This window comes from Lissotriton vulgaris, chromosome 6, assembly GCF_964263255.1.
Source record: "Lissotriton vulgaris chromosome 6, aLisVul1.2, whole genome shotgun sequence".
Classification (NCBI taxonomy): domain Eukaryota; kingdom Metazoa; phylum Chordata; class Amphibia; order Caudata; family Salamandridae; genus Lissotriton; species Lissotriton vulgaris.
In genome coordinates this window covers 1,629,709,932-1,629,729,411 of record NC_141694.1, presented here as the reverse complement: position 1 = coordinate 1,629,729,411, position 19,480 = coordinate 1,629,709,932, and the positions used below count along the sequence as shown (strand labels likewise).

At 43.6% G+C, this 19,480-nt stretch overlaps 1 protein-coding gene across 1 annotated transcript in view; it reads left to right on the top strand.

Annotated features, from left to right (window-relative positions):
* The window catches only part of ABCG8 (ATP binding cassette subfamily G member 8), a 202,601-nt gene that overhangs the window by 81,271 nt on the left and 101,850 nt on the right, over positions 1 to 19,480 (top strand). The window contains exon 4 of the mRNA XM_086927798.1: positions 11,371 to 11,609. Within this exon, the coding sequence (XP_086783924.1) occupies positions 11,371 to 11,609 (239 nt within the window). The remainder of the gene's footprint in view (positions 1 to 11,370; positions 11,610 to 19,480) is intronic.

Here is a 19,480-nt window from a genome sequence, read left to right as displayed (position 1 = left end):
AATTAGGCTGATCTATTTCTGCAGCTCCCATTGTCCGCTCTGTCAGTGTTCAGCCCTTTAGCTCAGACGGTGCTGCTGTTGGGGAGCGAAAAGTCAATTCAATGAGGCGCTACTAACTTGAATTTGTTAATATTCCGTGGTCACAGGCATGGCAAAGTCTATGTCTACATCGACATTGAACTCTCTGATTAATTTAAGAAGGAGTTGTTTATGTTCATGAATTCCGGACTAGACTACCTCTTATGTATTTATGGATTGATTTGACTGTTTTCCTTATACTTAAGAGTTACATGCATTTTTCCCTCGATTATGTGTACCCCCCATTTCCTTTGAATTTGTACGTTTTTACGACTTTGAACCTGTTTTGAATAAGATAAATAAGTTTCGAACTAAAAATCTCTCTTTGTGTTGCTTTTCCTTGCTCATTTGCTGAATAGACCTACTAGTATTGTTGATTAAATCTATCTTGGCTAGTGTGGTAGCCTTATACTAGGTCTCAAATCAGATACATCATCGAAAAATAGAGACTGAACACTACAGTCCTAATAGTCTTAAATAATAATATAGACTACAAGTAATTTGGTATTTACTAAGTTTTTCAAACAAATCCCTTGCTGGAACCTCTCTTTAACTATTGAACTACAATTAGGCTGATCTATTTCTGCAGCTCCCATTGTCCGCTCTGTCAGTGTTCAGCCCTTTAGCTCAGACGGTGCTGCTGTTGGGGAGCGAAAAGTCAATTCAATGAGGCGCTACTAACTTGAATTTGTTAATATTCCGTGGTCACAGGCATTGCAGAGCTCAGCTGAAGCATGGTGATCTTGTCCTCCACTGCCAATCAGGTTGAAGTAATGAGATTCATGGAAGAACTACAACTTTACTTTTCCATTTACAGGAGTGCTACTGAAGTCCAATGCCAGACGATTAAACTACATATGTGTGATTTGCAAAGATGAACGTATATTTCACTTAATCGCACGAGGTGCCTTAGAAATCCCTGCTGTAGTTATGTCATGAAAGTGACCCTATCTACAACCATAAGCTCAAGAAAGAGCATGATCAGCCTTTGGGCTTGAAGGGCAGCCAGGCAGGTTGAAAGAGCCAAGAGTCATTTGTGCAGATCATTCCATTCAAGTGTACAGGGTAGACGCAGGGTAGAAGAGTGGAAGAGTGGAAGCCCAGTTCATATTCCCCTCCACAATATTGACCAAGGGCAGAATCATGGCCTCTTCCAGAAGGAAAAACAACAGGTGATGGACAGAATTCAGAACAATGTCATACATTCACCCCAGTACAGAGATCTGGGCCTAAATCCATCGTTTTTTTTGCTCACCATGACATTCCAGTTCGAACCCAGCCATATGCAAATCAGTCTTGACCCTGTGGCCCATGGGAACAGTCCAGCCCGAACTGCCAAGCCAGGTCCTCCCTGGACTGGAAACAAGCATCTAAGGACCGGTTTCAGGCTTTCAGCCCTCATCAGCCTGGATAGCTTGATTCCAGTGGCATGGAGAGCACGGGACTCACGTCTGAGCATACCCGTCCAAATCGGGGTGACAATTGCAAAAACAACAGGTGATGGACAGAATGCAGAACAATGTCATACATTCACCCCAGTACAGCTTAGCAGTTCGGGCTGGACTATTCCCATGAGGCACAGGGTCAAGGCTGATTTGCATATGGCCATGTCTGAACTGGGGTGGTGTGGAGTGCAAAAAAACGATGGATTTAGGCCCAGATCTCTGTACTGGGGTGAATGTATGACATTGTTCTGCATTCTGTCCATCAATTGTTGTTTTTGCATTTGGAACCCGAGTGGGATGGGTATGCTCAGACCTGAGTCCCATGCTCTCAACACCACTGGAGTCAATCTATCCTGGCTGAAGACGGCTGATACCCAGAAACCGGTCCTAGGATGCTTGATTCCGGTCCAGGAAAGACATGGCTTGGCAGTTGGGGCTGGACTGTTCCCATGAGGCACAGGGTCAAGGCTGATTTGCATATGGCCATGTCTGAACTGGGGTGGTGTGGAGTGCAAAAAAACGATGTATTTAGGCCCAGATCTCTGTACTGGGGTGAATGTATGACATTGTTCTGCATTCTGTCCATCAATTGTTGTTTTTGTTCTTCCAGAAGGAGCCTTATGAGAACAGACGTTGTGACAAAGTTCGAAATGGAAGCGAGGATACCAGATACAGAGACATTAGAAAAAGTGAAACATGCCAGGGCAGAAAAATTAAAACAGAAACTGACCAGAGAAGAGAGAAAAGCTATAAAATAAGGTTAAACTTAAAAAAACGAGCATTGGTAATGAATAAGAGCTGAAAGATCGCATGCACAAGATTAAGAAACGACAGCAACCAATACCTCCAATCAGCGGCAACAGCAGACTGGTGGGTGGCAGCCTAGTTTGGTAGAATTGAGACCATTCATACCTAAGGATGTGTTACTGTAAAATCAATGTCCGTATTTTGTTTAAAATTGGTAAAATAGGAACATTCATTTTTACTGATCACCCAAAAAAGAAGGAGCAAAATGCCAAATCCATACAACTACTACAGATGCGACATGCATGCTACAAAGAACCTTGGAGCATATTAGACCCACCTGGGCAGTTAATGTAATCCGGGGCAGACAGATGCAGAAATGGTGGAATTACCCGCAGTTTCACATCCAATCACTGCATTTGAAAGAAAGGAATTCCACCCATCCCCAGCCATACTGTAATATAAACAGATATTATCTAATACTGAAATGAATTAATGAAAATCCATCAAACAGTAACACACAGGTTGCAAGCCGAATACGTTTTGAGGAACGCTGACAGAAGTTAATACAATATCACAAACACATGAAAGTATCTCTGGACCCTAACTTACAAGGAACTCAACTAAAGTTCACAGAAAGGTCACTGGACACCAAACTACACGAAGAAGTCATTGCAATAAAGTGATACACATACTGTACTTGTTTGAAAGAGGTGATTTGTTCGCTCCAATTAAGCTTTAGTAAAGTAGTTGCCTGCTGTGACTGTCAAGTCGACATCAAAAACCTGCATGGCGCAAAGCAGCACTATCTGAGCTACAGCTTCCGGATAACTTAGAAACATCGGCGCTACAACTCTGTGCCCAGAGACGCCTTTTGTGCTAGTCCACGAGGAACCAATAGCGCTGAGTTCAAATTGGTGCTCATAGATGGAAAGGTTTCAAATTCTCTAGAGATCAAACCATTTACCTCATCATCTTGTGTGTGGGGCTGCTAACTCTTGTACAAACGCTATTAAAGTGCTCGTGATTGTCCTCGGCCGCACTTGCATCGAAAACTGTGCATTGGAGGGGTTCCAACTGGCCGAGAAAACTCTGAAAAGCGCACCTCTAGCTTTCCACCTCTCTGCCAAATGTGGCGAGGGCCCATTGGCTGGGCGTCATTATTATGATGATTATAGTTCGAGTCTGCTATTTGCTTTGGCTCCCCTGTCCTTGTGGCTGGCTGGCATTGCAGCTCTTCTTATCTTATCTGAACTGCCTTTCAGGCCCAGCAGCGGGCAGCTTCTGCCTGCCTGACGGTGCGCTCGGCCCGAACACCTCGCCGATTGTGCGGGAAGCGAACGGTTCAGATCTCAAAAGACACTGGCATGAGGCCTCGGGCGATTATCCGGCTCGCGCAGCGGGCCTCAATCTCGCGGCGCCATTGTTGCTTTCTTTCACCACGCATGCAACATGTCCGCAGGGGGACTGGAGCCAGTGGTCTTTCCAAGCTATTCTAACCGTACGAACCCTTTCAGGGGGAAAGGGAGCGTCGAAAAACATGCTTAAACTTGAATGGAAGCAGTTTGGGGGAAGTGCATTTTGTTCATTGCCGAGCTCCTGCTGAATGTGATGGTGCGACTGTGATGCATTGTGCCCGGCGCCCCTCTTTGGCGATTCTTTTAGTGCTTGTTCAGGGATCACAACGGTTTTGTATCCTGGAATGGCTCGTTTTTATGTTCATTGTGTCTTTAGAGGAGAGCTTCAAGTACACCTCAAAAATAGGAATTTCCGTTGTAGTAACACCTGGGTAGGTCGAGAACGCTCAGTGACTCATTGAGAAGAGGCACCAAGGGACGCAACGTAATGTCGCGTAATAACACCGATGGCGACGAGGATGTACTTATACCCCTGTACATTTCACTCCTCCAGGAGGTCTAGTTTAGCACTCCCACCACCAAATACTTTGCTAAAGTGGATTGAATTGCAGCCTCGCTTTATTAATGGGAACGCACCATTTTCTCATGGCTAAATGCATCTATATGAGGCATTACGATGGATAATATTCTCAATTATGGTAAATATATCCTTCACTTCTTCTGTTTAATATAATGTAAGCTGCAGCGGAATCTCTACATTTTGCGTATACCGCCTAATGCCATTGAAACACTATTTAACATTAAGAGCATTCATCTGATACACGCTGCTACACACCCTGAGAGTGCCTTTTACTTTTCTTTAAGCTCTTATACAAGGGACTCGCCTGGTCTTGCCCTTTAGTAGCAGCAGTCATAACTGTAGCAGAACAATTCTCATCCCCACATCTCTCCTGAAAGAGTAAGCGTTAATAAGGTTATTTGATTGCAGATGAGGAACTAAATTGCAAGTGCACCAAGTTCCAGATTATGAACGAAAGCTTTCCTAATCCATTTCTTTTACAACATTATACTTATGCAAGGTAATATCTTGTTTACAGAAATAACTTTTCCCTAGTTATTGTTCTCATGTATATGTGTTTTTAAAGTGCAAGAAAGTGACAGCGTACTTAGCATTTTATAAAAAAAAGCACAATACGATTAAGAATGAAAGATGCCATCCAAAAAGCCCGACATTTTTGCCTCACAGTGTCTTGAAGACAGAAATGTATTGTAAAGTTTTCAGAAGTTTATGTTGCACTGTTAGGACATGTTTTTTCGAAGTGTTGTTCAATCTGTTCTCGGTATGGGCCAGAGTGAAAATAAAGACTTTTGAATTTAATTATATTATTTTAAACTTTGTTTTAGTAGTGAGCAATACTCTTGGGCAAAGAATGAAACAGGCAATAGATGTGTGTAGTGACTGTACTCCCACAAACCCGAACAGTCTGACTCACCGAGTTAACTTGATTTCTGTAGGAGACACCTTGACTTGCTCATGGTATCTGGCCTAAGCAGGAAAGTATGCACAGTAAAAATACGTTAACAGTTCAAAATACCTTAGTTAAAAAGATAAACATAAAAGTGATGTATTTTCCCTACTGTTGTTTAGACTACAGTAGGAATTGTAAAATTAACGTCTTTGCAGGTCAAAACTTTACCCACTTGTAGTATCTTAGGTTGTATTTATCTATGCTTGTTGTTCTCTCTGCCACAGAGTCCTAGGTTTCCAGTGTTCTATGTGGTTCAGCTGCGCTGAGTATTCCACTAAGGACAGTTGGTCATCTTTGCCTCTACCTGACGACAGATGGTCCTGTTCTCCGCTTGGGTTGTCAGCTTCTACAATAAAACCTACTGTTAAACCCTCATACTCTGTTGCGGTTTACTACACATATTTTTGGCGACGGGTGCTGAACAACCCACACGAACTCACTACTTCTAAACGCTTTCGGCAAACAACAGGCTGTTCTTCAACAAGAAACACCTTCACCTCGTATTTTCAGCATCGCGGCATCGACGATCTTGCTACCGCTGACTGAAGACACTCATCGAGTATTTTCTTCATACTTCGACATCGTTGAAACGTCGTCTCGTCAGTGTCTTCAATACCTGGTACTGTTTCAAGACTGTAGCTGTATTGCGGTAAGCCGCGCATGCTCTACGCAAGTGCCTGTGAACAATTTACGAGTGGGGAACTGGATTTTTGTAAATTGTTTTTATTGCGCTTTGTGCCATCTGCGCTGGAACGCAAAGTTGGGAGATGCGTTCCAGCAACTGAAAATTTACGTGACTCACGCACTGTTATTTGCGTAACTGTGACGTTTGCGTTTCAGCCTGAAGCGCATCGTCCACTTCACGTCAACACGTTATTTCTGGCACGAGCGAAGCGCATCAGCTGTCCTGTGACGCGCTTGTGTTCTACTGTACACGTCACAAAGAGACAATACTTTCTTGTTCAGGAGAAGAAATTTCACAAAGTAATTCTATTTTGAAAAGAACACTCGAACAATGCTGTGACCTCACAAAACATACTTCACTCAGTCAGGTCAAGGTTACCTGAAATCGTCATAAGAGACATTGTCAATACAGAATTGATTATTTTTTTTTTTTCTCGTCTCTTAATTCTGCACCAGCTTTACCTTGTGTTTAGCTTGTATTTTTCCTACAATCTTGATCTCACTTTTCATAATTTGTGGATTCTCTCACCATGTCCTTACAAGGAGTTCTACCACCTGCTCCTTTCCTAGAAACACCTGGAGATCCACCTATCAAGTGGCGCAAATGGTTTGATGGATTCGAAACTTATATCGGCGCAATTGGTGCGTCCAGATATCGTGCAGAAAGGAAGAAGTACATCCTGTTACACTCTCTTGGATTTGAGGGCAGAGAAATTTACAAACATCTTCCAGAGTTAGTACTAACTGAGGGAGAAATTCTGGATGATTATCAACAGACATCAAAAAAACTTGAAACAAGATTTGATGTTCAACCCAGTATTGTAGTTCTACGACACAATTTCTTTAAACGCACACAAAATACTGGTGAAGATGTTGACAATTTCATAACGGCACTAAGAAGACTTGCTTCAGACTGTCAGTTTGAGAACTTTACAGACCAATTAGTAAGGGATCAGTTCATAGCGAAATGTACTGATAGAACAATTAAACAAAAACTGTTATCCTTGGGAAATCCTACTCTGGAAGAAACGATTAGAGTAGCGAAAAGCATAGAAACGTCTCAAATCTCCGTGAAAGAGTTAGAAGAAAAGAAGAATGAGGCTGTCACAGCAGTAAAGTTAAAAGACACAAAACCTCCGTTCAATAAGTTTCCAGAAGGACAGCAGTCTATCGATAAGCAGAATTCCTTTTTTAATAGAACAAACATTTGTTTTCGTTGTGGTAACCGACCGCATGGTCTAAATGGGAGGTGTCCTGCAAAATTTGTTACTTGTAAAAATTGCAATAGGGTGGGACACTTTGCCAAAGTGTGTCAGACGGGGAAGAACAAAACATTTCAAAAGTCTAATCCTGTGAAGTGTGTGGTTGATTCTGATACCTTCCAAACGGAAGAGGAGTATGTAACTAAGGATCTGTGTGACATGGTTGTGGTTGTAAGAGATGATGGGGTCATTATGGGTGATCCCGAACTATGTGTTGACCCATACGTTAATGTAAAAGTTGGTGACCGTGTGCTAAACCTGTTAGTTGATTCTGGTGCACGCATTTCAATGATCACTTTTGATCTCTTTCGTACAACATGGCCTAACAAGGTGCTCCTTCCTCCTGATCGAAGAGCAGTCTCATATGAAGAACGTGAGATTACAGTAGCAGGATATTTTGAAGAAATTTTAGAATTTAAGGGAAGGAGGATTTTTGGGAAGATTTACGTGGCTGAAAAGGGGCTAAATATTCTAGGCTGGTTCCACCAAGGCCTATTTGGCATGCAACTCAGGCCTGGTACGAAGAATCAAGTAGTTGCTGTGAGAGACAGTCCTGAATTAGAGGCACTAATCAATGAATTTCCGCATGTCTTTTCAGGAGAGTTAGGAAGAATAAAATCTTTTCAGCACAAGATAATCCTGAAGGATGGTGCCTGTCCGGTGAAACATAAACTTAGAAATGTACCTTTCAGCATTAGAAAAGACCTAGAAAAAGAGTTAGAGACATTGCGTGATAAGGGGATCATTGAACCAGTGGAGTCCTCCCCGTGGTTGTCTCCTTTGGTTGTTGCCAGAAAACAAAATGGTGAACTAAGGGTTTGTGTAGATTTACGCTGCCTTAATAAGGAGATTTGGGTTGATTCGTTTCCCCTTCCTCACATTAACGAGTTGTTGGCCAGTTTGAAGGATGCCAAGTTCTTTTCTAAGTTGAATTTAGCATCCGCATATCACCAAATCAAACTCACACCTGAGTCCAGGCCTCTCACTGCCTTTGTGTCACCCTTTGGAACTTTTCAGTATGTGCGCATGCCGTTTGGGCTTGCCTCAGCGGCGTCCGTATTCCAAAGAGTCATGACTGAGATGTTGAAGGGTATTGATGGCTTGTCAGTTTTTCAAGATGATGTACTTATACATGCACCTGACAAGAACACTCATGATGCCATCCTGAAAGAGGTTTTGTCTAGGTTTCAAGAAGTTGGGGTAGTATTACGGCGAGACAAATGTGTCTTTTCTACCAGTGAAGTGGATTATTTGGGGCATATGATAAACCAAAAGGGAATCTTCCCAAAGTCTAGCCTAGTAGATTCTATCACTAAGGCCAAGGCTCCCTCTGATAAGAGTGATTTGAAGTCCTTCCTAGGATTATGTGAGTTTTACTCAAAGTTTATAAAGGATTTTGCAACCAAACTCAGACCATTGACACAAATGTTAATGAGAGGTGTTCCTTTTGAGTGGAACAATGAATGTGAAGAGATTTTTGTGTGGGTGAAACAACAACTGACTTCTCCTAATGTTTTAAAGCATTTTGACCCCTCTTTAATGTGTACGGTTACTGTTGATGCCAGTAATCTGGGGTTAGGGGCTGTCCTGTCACAGAAAAAGGATGGTGATCTCAATACGTTGGGTTTTGCATCTAGGGTTTTGTCCAGTGCTGAAGCCAAATATTCGGTCATCGAAAAGGAATTACTAGCTTGCTGGTGGGCTGTAATGAAGTTCAGGAACTTTCTTTGGGGTAAGAAATTTTGCATTAGAACTGACCATAAACCCCTTGTGTTTATCCTGAGTGTAATGTAAGAGGATTCACACCTAGAATTGCACGTTTGTCCTCCAAGTTACTTCAGTTTGACATTTTGGTGGAATATATTCCCGGGAACAAGAACGGGTGTGCTGATTTTCTTTCCCGTTCCTCTGACACGATTGATAAGGATTTTGATGCAGATGAGGATGATAAAGACCAATACCTAGTTGCTTCTATTGATCCTCCCCAGTTGTGTGCGGTGACTGAGGATGAGTGGAGACAGGCCCTACTTTTAGATGTGACTTTACAGAAGGTTGTCACCTTTATCAAGAATGGTTGGCCTAAAGAAAGGAATCTTGCTTTTGATCTCAAAACGTTTCTACAAGTTGCAGACGAGCTTACGATTGAGAGTGGTTTGGTTTTAAGAGATGACAAGTTGGTTCCTCCACTGGTCCTGAGGGATAGGTTGAATAAGTGTGCGCATGAAGGTCACTTAGGTGCAACCTTGACCAAGAGAAGAGTTCGTCTTTCCTTCTGGTGGCCATACATGGATAGAGAGATCGATGATTTTGTTAAGGGTTGTGTTATTTGCTCTAGCTGTGATAAGGTTGTGAAATTACGTACCCAGCCTTTGTCCCCCATTGAGTTGCCCTCTGCACCTTGGGTGAAACTCGGGCTGGACATTGTTGGCCCTTTCAACGCGCTTGATTTTTCCTCTAGGTTTGCTCTGGTCCTTATGGACTATTATTCTAAATGGCCCGAGGTCAAGTTTGTCAGGGAGGTCACTGCCAGAATTGTTGTTGACTTCCTTTGTGATGTCTTTTTGAAGGAAGGGTTTCCGGAGTTTCTGGTCACAGACAATGGTACTCAATTTGTCTCATGGGAGGTTGAGAATTACTTGAACAGGTGTAGCATCAAACACCTGAAGAGTTCCTTATACCATCCGGAAACGAATGGTCTCGTGGAACGCATGAACAAAGTTTTTTGGAGAATGCATTCAGTGGGCTCTAAAGAATGGTTGTGTTGTCAGTAGCTCTGTGAGGAGCATGTTGTGGTTTTACAGGACTACGCCTCATTCCACCACTGGGGTCTCTCCGTTTGAGTTGTTACGCGGCCGGAAAGCTTCCACTTTGTCTTGTCCGGGTTGGATGTCCAGGTGGGTGAAAGGTGGATGTTGGAATGATGAAGTTGTGAGATCTAATGTAGAGTCTGTTCAATCTAAACAAAAAGCGTATTTTGATAAGAGGAAGAGTGTTAAGGTGATTGATTTGGTCCCGGGAGATTTTGTCTCCATTAAGAAACCTGTTCATGTGAAAAAGGGGTATTCTAAATTCACTTCTCCTGTTCAAGTGCGTGAGGTCAGAGGGAACTCAGTTAAACTGGCTAATGGGAATTGGTGGAACAAGAGCCGGTTGGTGAAATGTTCCTTGCCGGGTGAACCTGGTTGTTCCTCTGCTGTCACAAGTTCCTTGCCGGTTGAACCTGGTTGTTCCTCTGCTGTCACGAATTCCTCTGCTGTCAGTCTTAACCAAGATTGTACGGGACAAACGGTCCTGAGGCGCAGTTCTCGTACTAGGTCTGTTCCTCATAAGTATAGAGTTTAAGTTCTTTTTTATTCACATAGGTTTAGAGTTAGCTTGCTTTTCTTGCTTTTCTGTTGTCTTCTTTTCTTCTCCCTTCTTACTTTTTCCTTCTCTGTTCCCGCCTTTTGTTTCAGCTCTCCTTTTCTTTCCTTCCTTCAGCACTCTTTTTCCTTCCTTCCTTTCACTCATTTTCCTTCTTGTGTTTAGACTACTTTCTTAAGGGAAGACATATGTAGTATCTTAGGTTGTATTTATCTATGCTTGTTGTTCTCTCTGCCACAGAGTCCTAGGTTTCCAGTGTTCTATGTGGTTCAGCTGCGCTGAGTATTCCACTAAGGACAGTTGGTCATCTTTGCCTCTACCTGACGACAGATGGTCCTGTTCTCCGCTTGTGTTGTCAGCTTCTACAATAAAACCTACTGTTAAACCCTCATACTCTGTTGCGGTTTACTACACCACTGTAGAGCTGTTGGAGTGAGACTATTCATTTTCACCTCCCTGAAATCCAGTGCTTTCCCTATTGTTGCATAGACTGCAGTGGAAATAGTACATTTCTCCCCTCTGAATCCCGATGCTTTTTCTACTGTTGTACTGACTGTAGTAGAATTAGGAAATCTAACTTCTCTGAAATCCAACACTTTCCCTATTGTTGCAGAGACTGGAGTGGTACTAAAAATCTTTACCAAAAGTAATTGAAATCATTTTTGATACGAAACATTTATGACACTAAGCATATATTATTTATAAATTAAAAACATCTTACAGTAGTATCATGCTACTTTACTATGACATTATCAGGCATTTGTGTAACATTTCTATTTTGAAACCTCCAAGTGATATCATAGTGCTAGCTGGAAGGACTTTGGCAAAGTGGGAGTAAGCGGAGAGATCTAATTTTTCCACATACCAGCATTTCCTTCACAGTGTTCCTGTTTTAATTCTTTTTAAGGTGGTGGTAAAACATCTCTGCTGGATATCCTCACCTGTAAAGATGAAGGTGGAAAGATAAAGACTGGGCAGATCTCAATCAATGGAAAGCTCAACACACCTCAACTGGTTAAGAAATGTGTGGCCCATGTGAGGCAAGATGACCGCCTTTTACCAAACCTGACAGTTAGAGAAACTTTGTCCTTTGTTGCAAAATTGCGCCTACCTCGAACATTTTCAGAAGAACAAAGGGAAAAAAGGGTAACATCTACATTTTTGTTATAATATATTTTTACTGAATGCAGAATTTCTGGCCTGCTGATCAGAGCCCTACAAAACAAATGTATGTTTTAGTTCATGTGTTAGTTATATTTCAAGTATGTAACATATTCAGACCTAACAATAAGTAATCTGCTCCTACATAATATATGAACTTGCATTCGGAAGTGCATATGCTTGCACAGTGAGGTGCTAAACTCAGTAGAAACATTAGAAACCTGGCGTGGAAACTGCATGGGTTGTTTTAGCAATATTAATAAAAAATATTTTGAAAAAAAGATAATTCTGTTTGCATAAATTCCCACCCAGTGTCCATTACCAGGAAGGAGTTCTTTGTGACCCACAGGTAATTTCCATGTTACTGCTGAAGTCTTCACCTGCCTAGATCCTGTCTTCTGCACCATACTCCGCATATGCAGCAGATCCACAAGGCAAGATTTTTCCTCTTTCCCTAATGGATTAGGAAAAGATAATGGCCATCCTTGACGTACATGTAAGCCCCTGACAATAAGAAGACCCTACAAAATCCCACAGGCAACAAAAGTGAATTGCACATTGGAAACCACACCAATCAGTAATAAGTATTTTTGTAGTCCTCAAAAATATGCCCACAAATAGCGTAACAAATACATAATCATATCGGTTATCTGTTTCAGTACACAAAGTAATCAAAATAGGCATCTTTTGTACAAGCCCAACATTCGTCTCCCAGTGCCTTGAATCCTCCATGTGCAACTATTGTTGCCTTCTGAAAAAAGTAGCACAGGTGATTGGGAAAAAAGTGCTTTTTATGTGACACAGCTGTAAACATAGAGTCAGGGAGCATTGCAGTTTTTCCTTGGCGAGCAGGTCTCCACTATGCCTCTGACACATAAATGGTGAATTCACTTCTAGGTCGCGAAAAACCACATTGCTTCATTATATATGGGCCGGGTTCTTTGTGCTACTAAATGTATCTGTTTGTGGCAAAACTAAAATTCCTGCTCTTCCTCCTGAAAGTTGTCACCAAAGAGTACTAGTCAATATTTAGGAAAGAGACAATCCTGCTGGCTCATATACTAGGAAACCCATTTCAATTGCACTTCTCTGAGGACACTTGTAGTGGAATGCTTTCTTATCGGGACATTCCAGACACACTTGGAAATACCCACTCAATACCATTTTGGTGTTTGATGTTGTTAGACCTGGCATCATTGGCTTGAGTCTCTCCTCCATTTTTTCTGCTTGCCTCCACTGTTTTACAATGTTTTTGCTGGTATAATGCTTTGGGCCCTGTGCCACTGCTGATCAGTGCCACAGTGCAAGTGCTCCCTATGTAAAATTGATGTATTGATTGAATTCCACGTTTGGATTATTTGGTTTATTGTCAGTCCCTAGTCTAGTGCACCAGGAGTGCCAGGGCTTGTAAATACAAATGCTGCTCGTGGGCTTGCAGCACATGTTGTGCCACCCACAAGAGCGGCCTAGTAAAAGTATGTCTACAGGTCTACCATTGCTAGACCTCCGTGCAGTCTAGTACTGTCACGCGGACTGCGCAAGTGCACCTACTTGCCAGTCCCTAAAACCTTCCCTTAACTTCATGTTAGTCACCCCTATGGAAGCCCACGGGTAGGGTGCATTGTAAGTATAAGGTAGGACAAGCCTGACCAAGTTGGCATGTTCTAATAGTGAATTACAGCCATATTCGTTTTTCACTATTGCGAGGTAACCTGCTCTCCATTAGTTAGAATGGGCCGCCAGGATTATTAATGCTATGATCCTAGCTGGCTCGGGGAGCATGGTGCAATGTCAAGTTTGATATCCCTGAACTCGGGGTTTAATAACGCATGCGTTTGTGTGGATGGTTTTTGGACTCTGGGTTTGAAAATAGCACTTTTAGAAAGTAGCTATTTTCTTGTCTAACTATTTCTGGTTTCTGCTGGTTTGGTGTGTGTGTGACAGGAGCTGGGTGGCTCCAGAGGTCTGAACGAGTCAGTGTGGGATGAGTGGGACATTCGTGTTGAGAGTAGGGGCAGAGTAGTTGCTGATAGCCTGCCCTGCCTGATACAATGCTGGCTCAACCTCCTGCCAGGCGACTGATGGCTCTGTGCCTGCCATGGACGATCCCGGCCCCACCTCCTACCAGGAGGCCGATAGCTCTGCTCCTGCCAGTGACAATGCTGGCTCCACATCCTGCTGGGCGTCTGAGGACCCAGCCCTGCTCAGTGAATAGGCCAGGTGCCTCTGCCTGGCTACACCCACAACAGACCCAGGATGTTGGGAAATTCCCCTGCATGGACAAAAGGATCAAAGCCAAAAAGGGGTATAAGAGAAGGACTTCTGAACCAAGAATTTAGATCACTTCTGACAAGGAAACCTGAACCAAGGACAAGAAGCCTGCTGATCCAAGGACTTGCCTACCCCTTCTGCCAGTGTGCTGTTTGCTGGGGGAAATCCTGTAGTGCTTCTTTATTTTTGCCAAGGAACCAGGAGAGAGGAACTGAGTGTGTACTCTCAAGCTTTGCTAAGAAAATCTCTGAGGGTTGGAAGAGTGCCAGCCTCCTGTTGAAGTCACAGGGCTAAAGGACTTCATCTGCTAAAAGTGCTATTTGCTGGAACCTGTGAATCCAGCACCTCTGAAAGAAACCAGCAACCTCGACGCCGACGGACGTCGCCGAATCCAGCTCGACATCGTGAGTAACGGCTCCAGTGTCCCGCTTCCTCGACGCCGGCCGCCGGGCCCGATCGACGCCAGCAGCAACGCCAGTGAGTAGTGAGTTCGGCTCCAGCTCCAAGTGACCTCGTGTCTGCACCGCTGCTGATCGCATCGACTTCGTGCCCTCTCGACGCCGTGAGCGCTGCTCACTCTTGCAACAGCATCATCGACATCGACGACTACTGAGGCCTGATCGACACCGAAGACACGACGCCGGATTGCTTGACGCCGCTGATCATCGTGTGCTTCATTTTCCTAAGGTACTGTGTTGTTGGGGGTCCGTGTGGCTCCGGGCTCGACGTAGCGCTCCTCGCGGTCGACGCCGAACCCTTTGGATTAACTTTGCCTTGACGTCGTGCGACTCCCGTGTGGGTTACATTGTTGCTAAGAACTGTATTTCCAAGAAGAAGAGTTGCTTTTGATACTAAAGACTTTGTGCTAAGAAGAAACTACACTTGAACTATTATTTTTCCTTCCAAGAGTATTTATTAAGATTGTGGTATATTTTTGTCGTTATTTGGTCTTGTGCTAAGCCTTATATAAAAATCCTTATTTTTATAATACTACTGTGTCGTGTCCATTTGTAGTGTATTCACTTTATTACTGTATGTGGTCATAAATGCTTAACACACAGCCTCTGAGATAAGCCTGTCTGCTCTGCCAAGCTACCAAGGGGGTGAGCAGGGGTTATCAAAGGGTGTGATCCCCTTGCCCTGACTGGAAAAGGTGTGTCCCTATTTGTCAGAAGTGTATACCTCTGCCAACTAGAGACAGCCGGTTCTAACATTGGACGCAGCAGTGAGGATTTGAACCTTGCATTTATGACCCATGTGCAGTGATTAGTGTGCGCTACATATGAAAGCAGGCCATAGCGCAGCCACTATCTAATTTGGAAGGATTCTATTTTTGTTCTCCGCTTTTCTGAAGCTTGATTTTTTTAACACTGCCAGTTTTGACCATGAGTGACACCGGAGTCACTGCCCCTGTTGTTGCTGTCGAGGGATTTGATAGAGCAAAGATAAAGAAATACAGGAAGAAGCAGCTGCAACACTTTTGCGAGCAGTTTAAAGTTCCTACCACAGGCCTCGAAATTAAAGAGGATTTTCGCAAAGCTTTGGAGGCCTGGTTAGAGTCCAGAGATCCCACTGATCCGGTGTGGTACCGCCAGTGGAAGGGGATGAGGAGGTGCCAGTGAATGGAACCGTGTCCTCTCCCGGTAGCAGTGTTTCCTCCAAAGGTCTTTCCCCTGAAGAAATAGAAGAAAGGGCGAAGGAGCGTGCATACAACATGGAAATGGCAAGGCTTAAGATAAATGGGCAGTTGGAGTTAGAAAATGCAAGAGGTAGGAGAGAAGCTGATTTGGAGACCAAAAGGTTGGATTTTGAAAGAGAAAAGTTAGCTTTTGAACGTGATACCAAGTTGAGGGAGTTGGAGATCCAAGCTAAGAAGTTAGAATTGAATCCCTCTGGTGGCAGCATCCCATCTGTGCCTGCAGAAAGTAGGTTTTATTTTCCCAAAGATGTGATCAAAGATTATCATAGGAATGAAGATATTGGTCAATGGTTTGATAATTAAAGCAGCATTATAATTTTCTTCATCACTGCCCTTACTTCTAGATATTATAATAAGGTGTGCCTTCACATTTTCCTCCAAAATCCTCTGGCATCAGCACTTGTTACACACTACCATTAAGGAACAGGGTTGCAACCCTACACCCTTCAAGGGGGTCCCATTCAACCTAAAGCTTCTGAATAACTTTGACCACCATCTGCAGGCGGGCTTCATCACCAATGAGGTTCTCCCAATCAAACAGAGAACGAGTTGAGATTCAAACAAGGCAGCCAATGGCCCACTTATGCATGACAGTTTAGTCAACTTCCATTGAAGAGGAGGAAGATAATACAGTGTTAATAATCGTTGAAAAGGTTGTATGACGATCCATCGTGAACTTTCCTTTCGCGCATGTTTACATCGCGTCATTTACATCGCAACAGTGCTAACATCGCTATAGTTTGCATCGCACGTTGTTGCGACGCTAATGCGGGCATATTATTGGACAGCGTGTCACATCGCAGTGGTTACATCGTACGATGTGACAACGCAATGTTTGTGCCAGGTGTTTAGGGATTATTCCCAAGCCTTTGAGCCCTGCCCCTCTTTGATTACGAATCTAACGTAGAAAAAAATAAATCGATAGTTAGATCACACATCTACATATGTGGTCTTTCCCGAGCCTAAACGTTTGCATCTGCTTAGGAATGACATTTATTTTTATTTTGAATGCTAGAATTTTTGTCAACGTTATGATGTCAGACGTACGATTTGATGTATTCTTGAATGATTACACATCTGCTGTCGCGGCTCTAGTGAGGGGGCTCTAAGTCCCAGACTGCTCAGACCCAAAGAGGAGGGGCTGGTGCTCTGCTGCATTCCAGTTAGTGCTGCTATTTCCACAATTGCTGCTGCACCATAAAGGACCCGGAGTCATCCAGCGGCACTAAGGGTGGGCCCGTCTCTACCTGAACATGACTGGAACAGGCCCTTTCCTATTTCAGTTGGCAGATTTCACTGGCCCATTGAGGGTCTTGTGTAATGGGCAAATAGAAAGATGTTGCACTGGCGGAATCTTCTTCTGAGAATGAGGGCCCACCAGTGAAGTCTGCCCCAGGTAAGTGCTCTATCCTCTCATAATTTTCTTCAGTGGTGGGGGGCACTCACTGAGGAAATTGTTACTGTGGAAAAGGAATTAGCCATGCAGGCCAATGTTAACCGCCTGATCTCTTCTTGGTCCTCAACCTCCCCATCAGATTATGCTGCACCAGCTGCGGCTGTGGATATCCAGGAGAAGGGTTTGGTTCTTGTTCCTCCCTCGGGTGTTGGAAGCACTACTCTGACCCAGGTACTTGTGCTCCAATCCACGCTAATATATCGGCTAGTCATGAACATCTCCCCCTGGACCCAGCACCTTTATCTGCTAAAAGGAAAAAAGTGAAAGGGTGGGTCCAAGACTGAAACATTCTAAACCCCCATTCTCACAGGATTGAGCGCACGTTTACATGGATCATGAGGGTAATCATAGCAGGCAGGTTAAGCTACAGGTGCTTCTGGATAATTTTTCGGGATCATTTTTACCTGAAAATTGAGACTCTAGTTATCCGCCATCCATTCATCCATCCATCCATCCATCCATCCACCCACTCAGCACACACATATCACCCATACACCCATCCATCCATCCATCCATCCATCCATCCATCCATCCATCCATCCATCCATCCATCCATCCATCCATCCAGACAGCCATCCATTCATCCATCCGCCATCCATTCATCCATCCCCCAGCACCCATCCATCCATCCATCCATCCATCCATCCATCCATCCATCCATCCATCCATCCCCCAACACCCATACATGCATCCATCCATCCCCAGCCCCCATACATGCATCCATCCATTATTTATTCATGCATCCATCCACCCACCCACTCACCACACACACACACACCCACCCAGCACTCAAACATGCACCATTCATGCATTCATCCATCTATATAAAATAATAATTACATAGCCACTGCATTTTTTAATGGCATGTGACATGTGACAGACTGTGACGTTTTTTTAAATGTTTTTACAAGCCTCTTTTATTAGATTCAGCGGAGCTTGTTACGATCATTTTCACAAGCCTCTTTTATTAGAATCAGCAGAGCTTTGCCGAACTTTCATGTGACCGACAGTGACGTTTTTTTATTGGCAAGCCTCTTTTATTACAATCAGCCCTGTCATTTGTACAAGGAAAAGCGAAGCTTTGCCGAAGTTTGCCATTAACACAGCATTGTAATATGCCATTAACATCCTATGCGTTGTAATTGCATGCGATGTTAATGATATCGCGCCGTCGTAGCATGCGTACTAAAAGCATGCGATGTGAACGACGATGCGATGTCATAGTCTTGGTGCGATAGCACCGCAATGTTTTGACCCCGATGCAAGGGTGTTTCCCGTTAAAAAAGGACATCTGATGTCAAAACACAAAATGGTGCATGGAAACATGCTTGAGATGTTGAAGAGCTGGGACTTTTGGTAATTAAATATGTGACATTTGTCATATTAGCAATCACAGTTCAACCAACAAATTGTGAATTACGAGAAAAAAATTAAAATAATAAAAGCTGTTGTCAGAATAGAAACACCATTAGGAAGTGTCTTATGGCAAACGTAACCAGATATAACACAAAGATAATTATGAGAGTCTTGAAAAAGGTGTCTTTTAGAGGAAGAAGTACATCTACTAGTCTTAAACCATGCTCTAGGAACCAAATAACTAATGTCATTCTATACAGCAAAGCAAGACATTACAGAACGAGACTGTCGTGATCAAGGTCTCTGCGAGACCGAAACTCGTCAAGTGGTATTGCTGGCTGAGCTGTTATGACATTAAGTGGAGAAGTGTGGCTCACTGGTTAGAGGAGGCAGACCCAGAAGCAGAGGTCAGACCTGGGACCAGGGTTCAATTCCCGATGCGGCAGGGTCTTGAGCCCAAATGTCCACGGACTCGATAATTCTCGCTTCGGTGCCCACTCGAATCATGGGTTCACACTCTGCAACTCTGGGCATTAGCTTGCTTAATCTCCACAACGGCCCCCCGCGGCGGGATGCCTGGCTTTCACCTTGGGGATGCCCAGTACGGGTTATCTCACAGGGAAAAAGCCAAGACGGGTTCCCAAGGCAAGCGCTGAGATGCTCCAGGGTAAGTCAAGTGCTATATAAGACTGTACAATAATAATAATAATAATAATAATAAAATAACTGTTACAGCATGAATTAATGGATTGTCATCTATTTCAAAGATCGGGAGTGCGCGAGAAACGCCTTCAGGCAAACAGGAATCATTGAATCACGGCGGGGTTCTGCAGTACTCTGAACGCACTGCCCCAAAGCGCCCGAGGGCCCCAGAGTGAGCCAGGTTTGGATATATATATATATATCATCAGAAATCCTCGCTGCATGTACCTCCCTGATGAGAAGAAACGAGCACGCACCACAAATTGAGTGCATGAGTATTATCCGCCATAATGCTTCTCGCCATTGCTGGACTTGATCACATGACAACGCTGATTATGATCGGCTCGTTTAAAGTGACAAGTGCTCAACAAG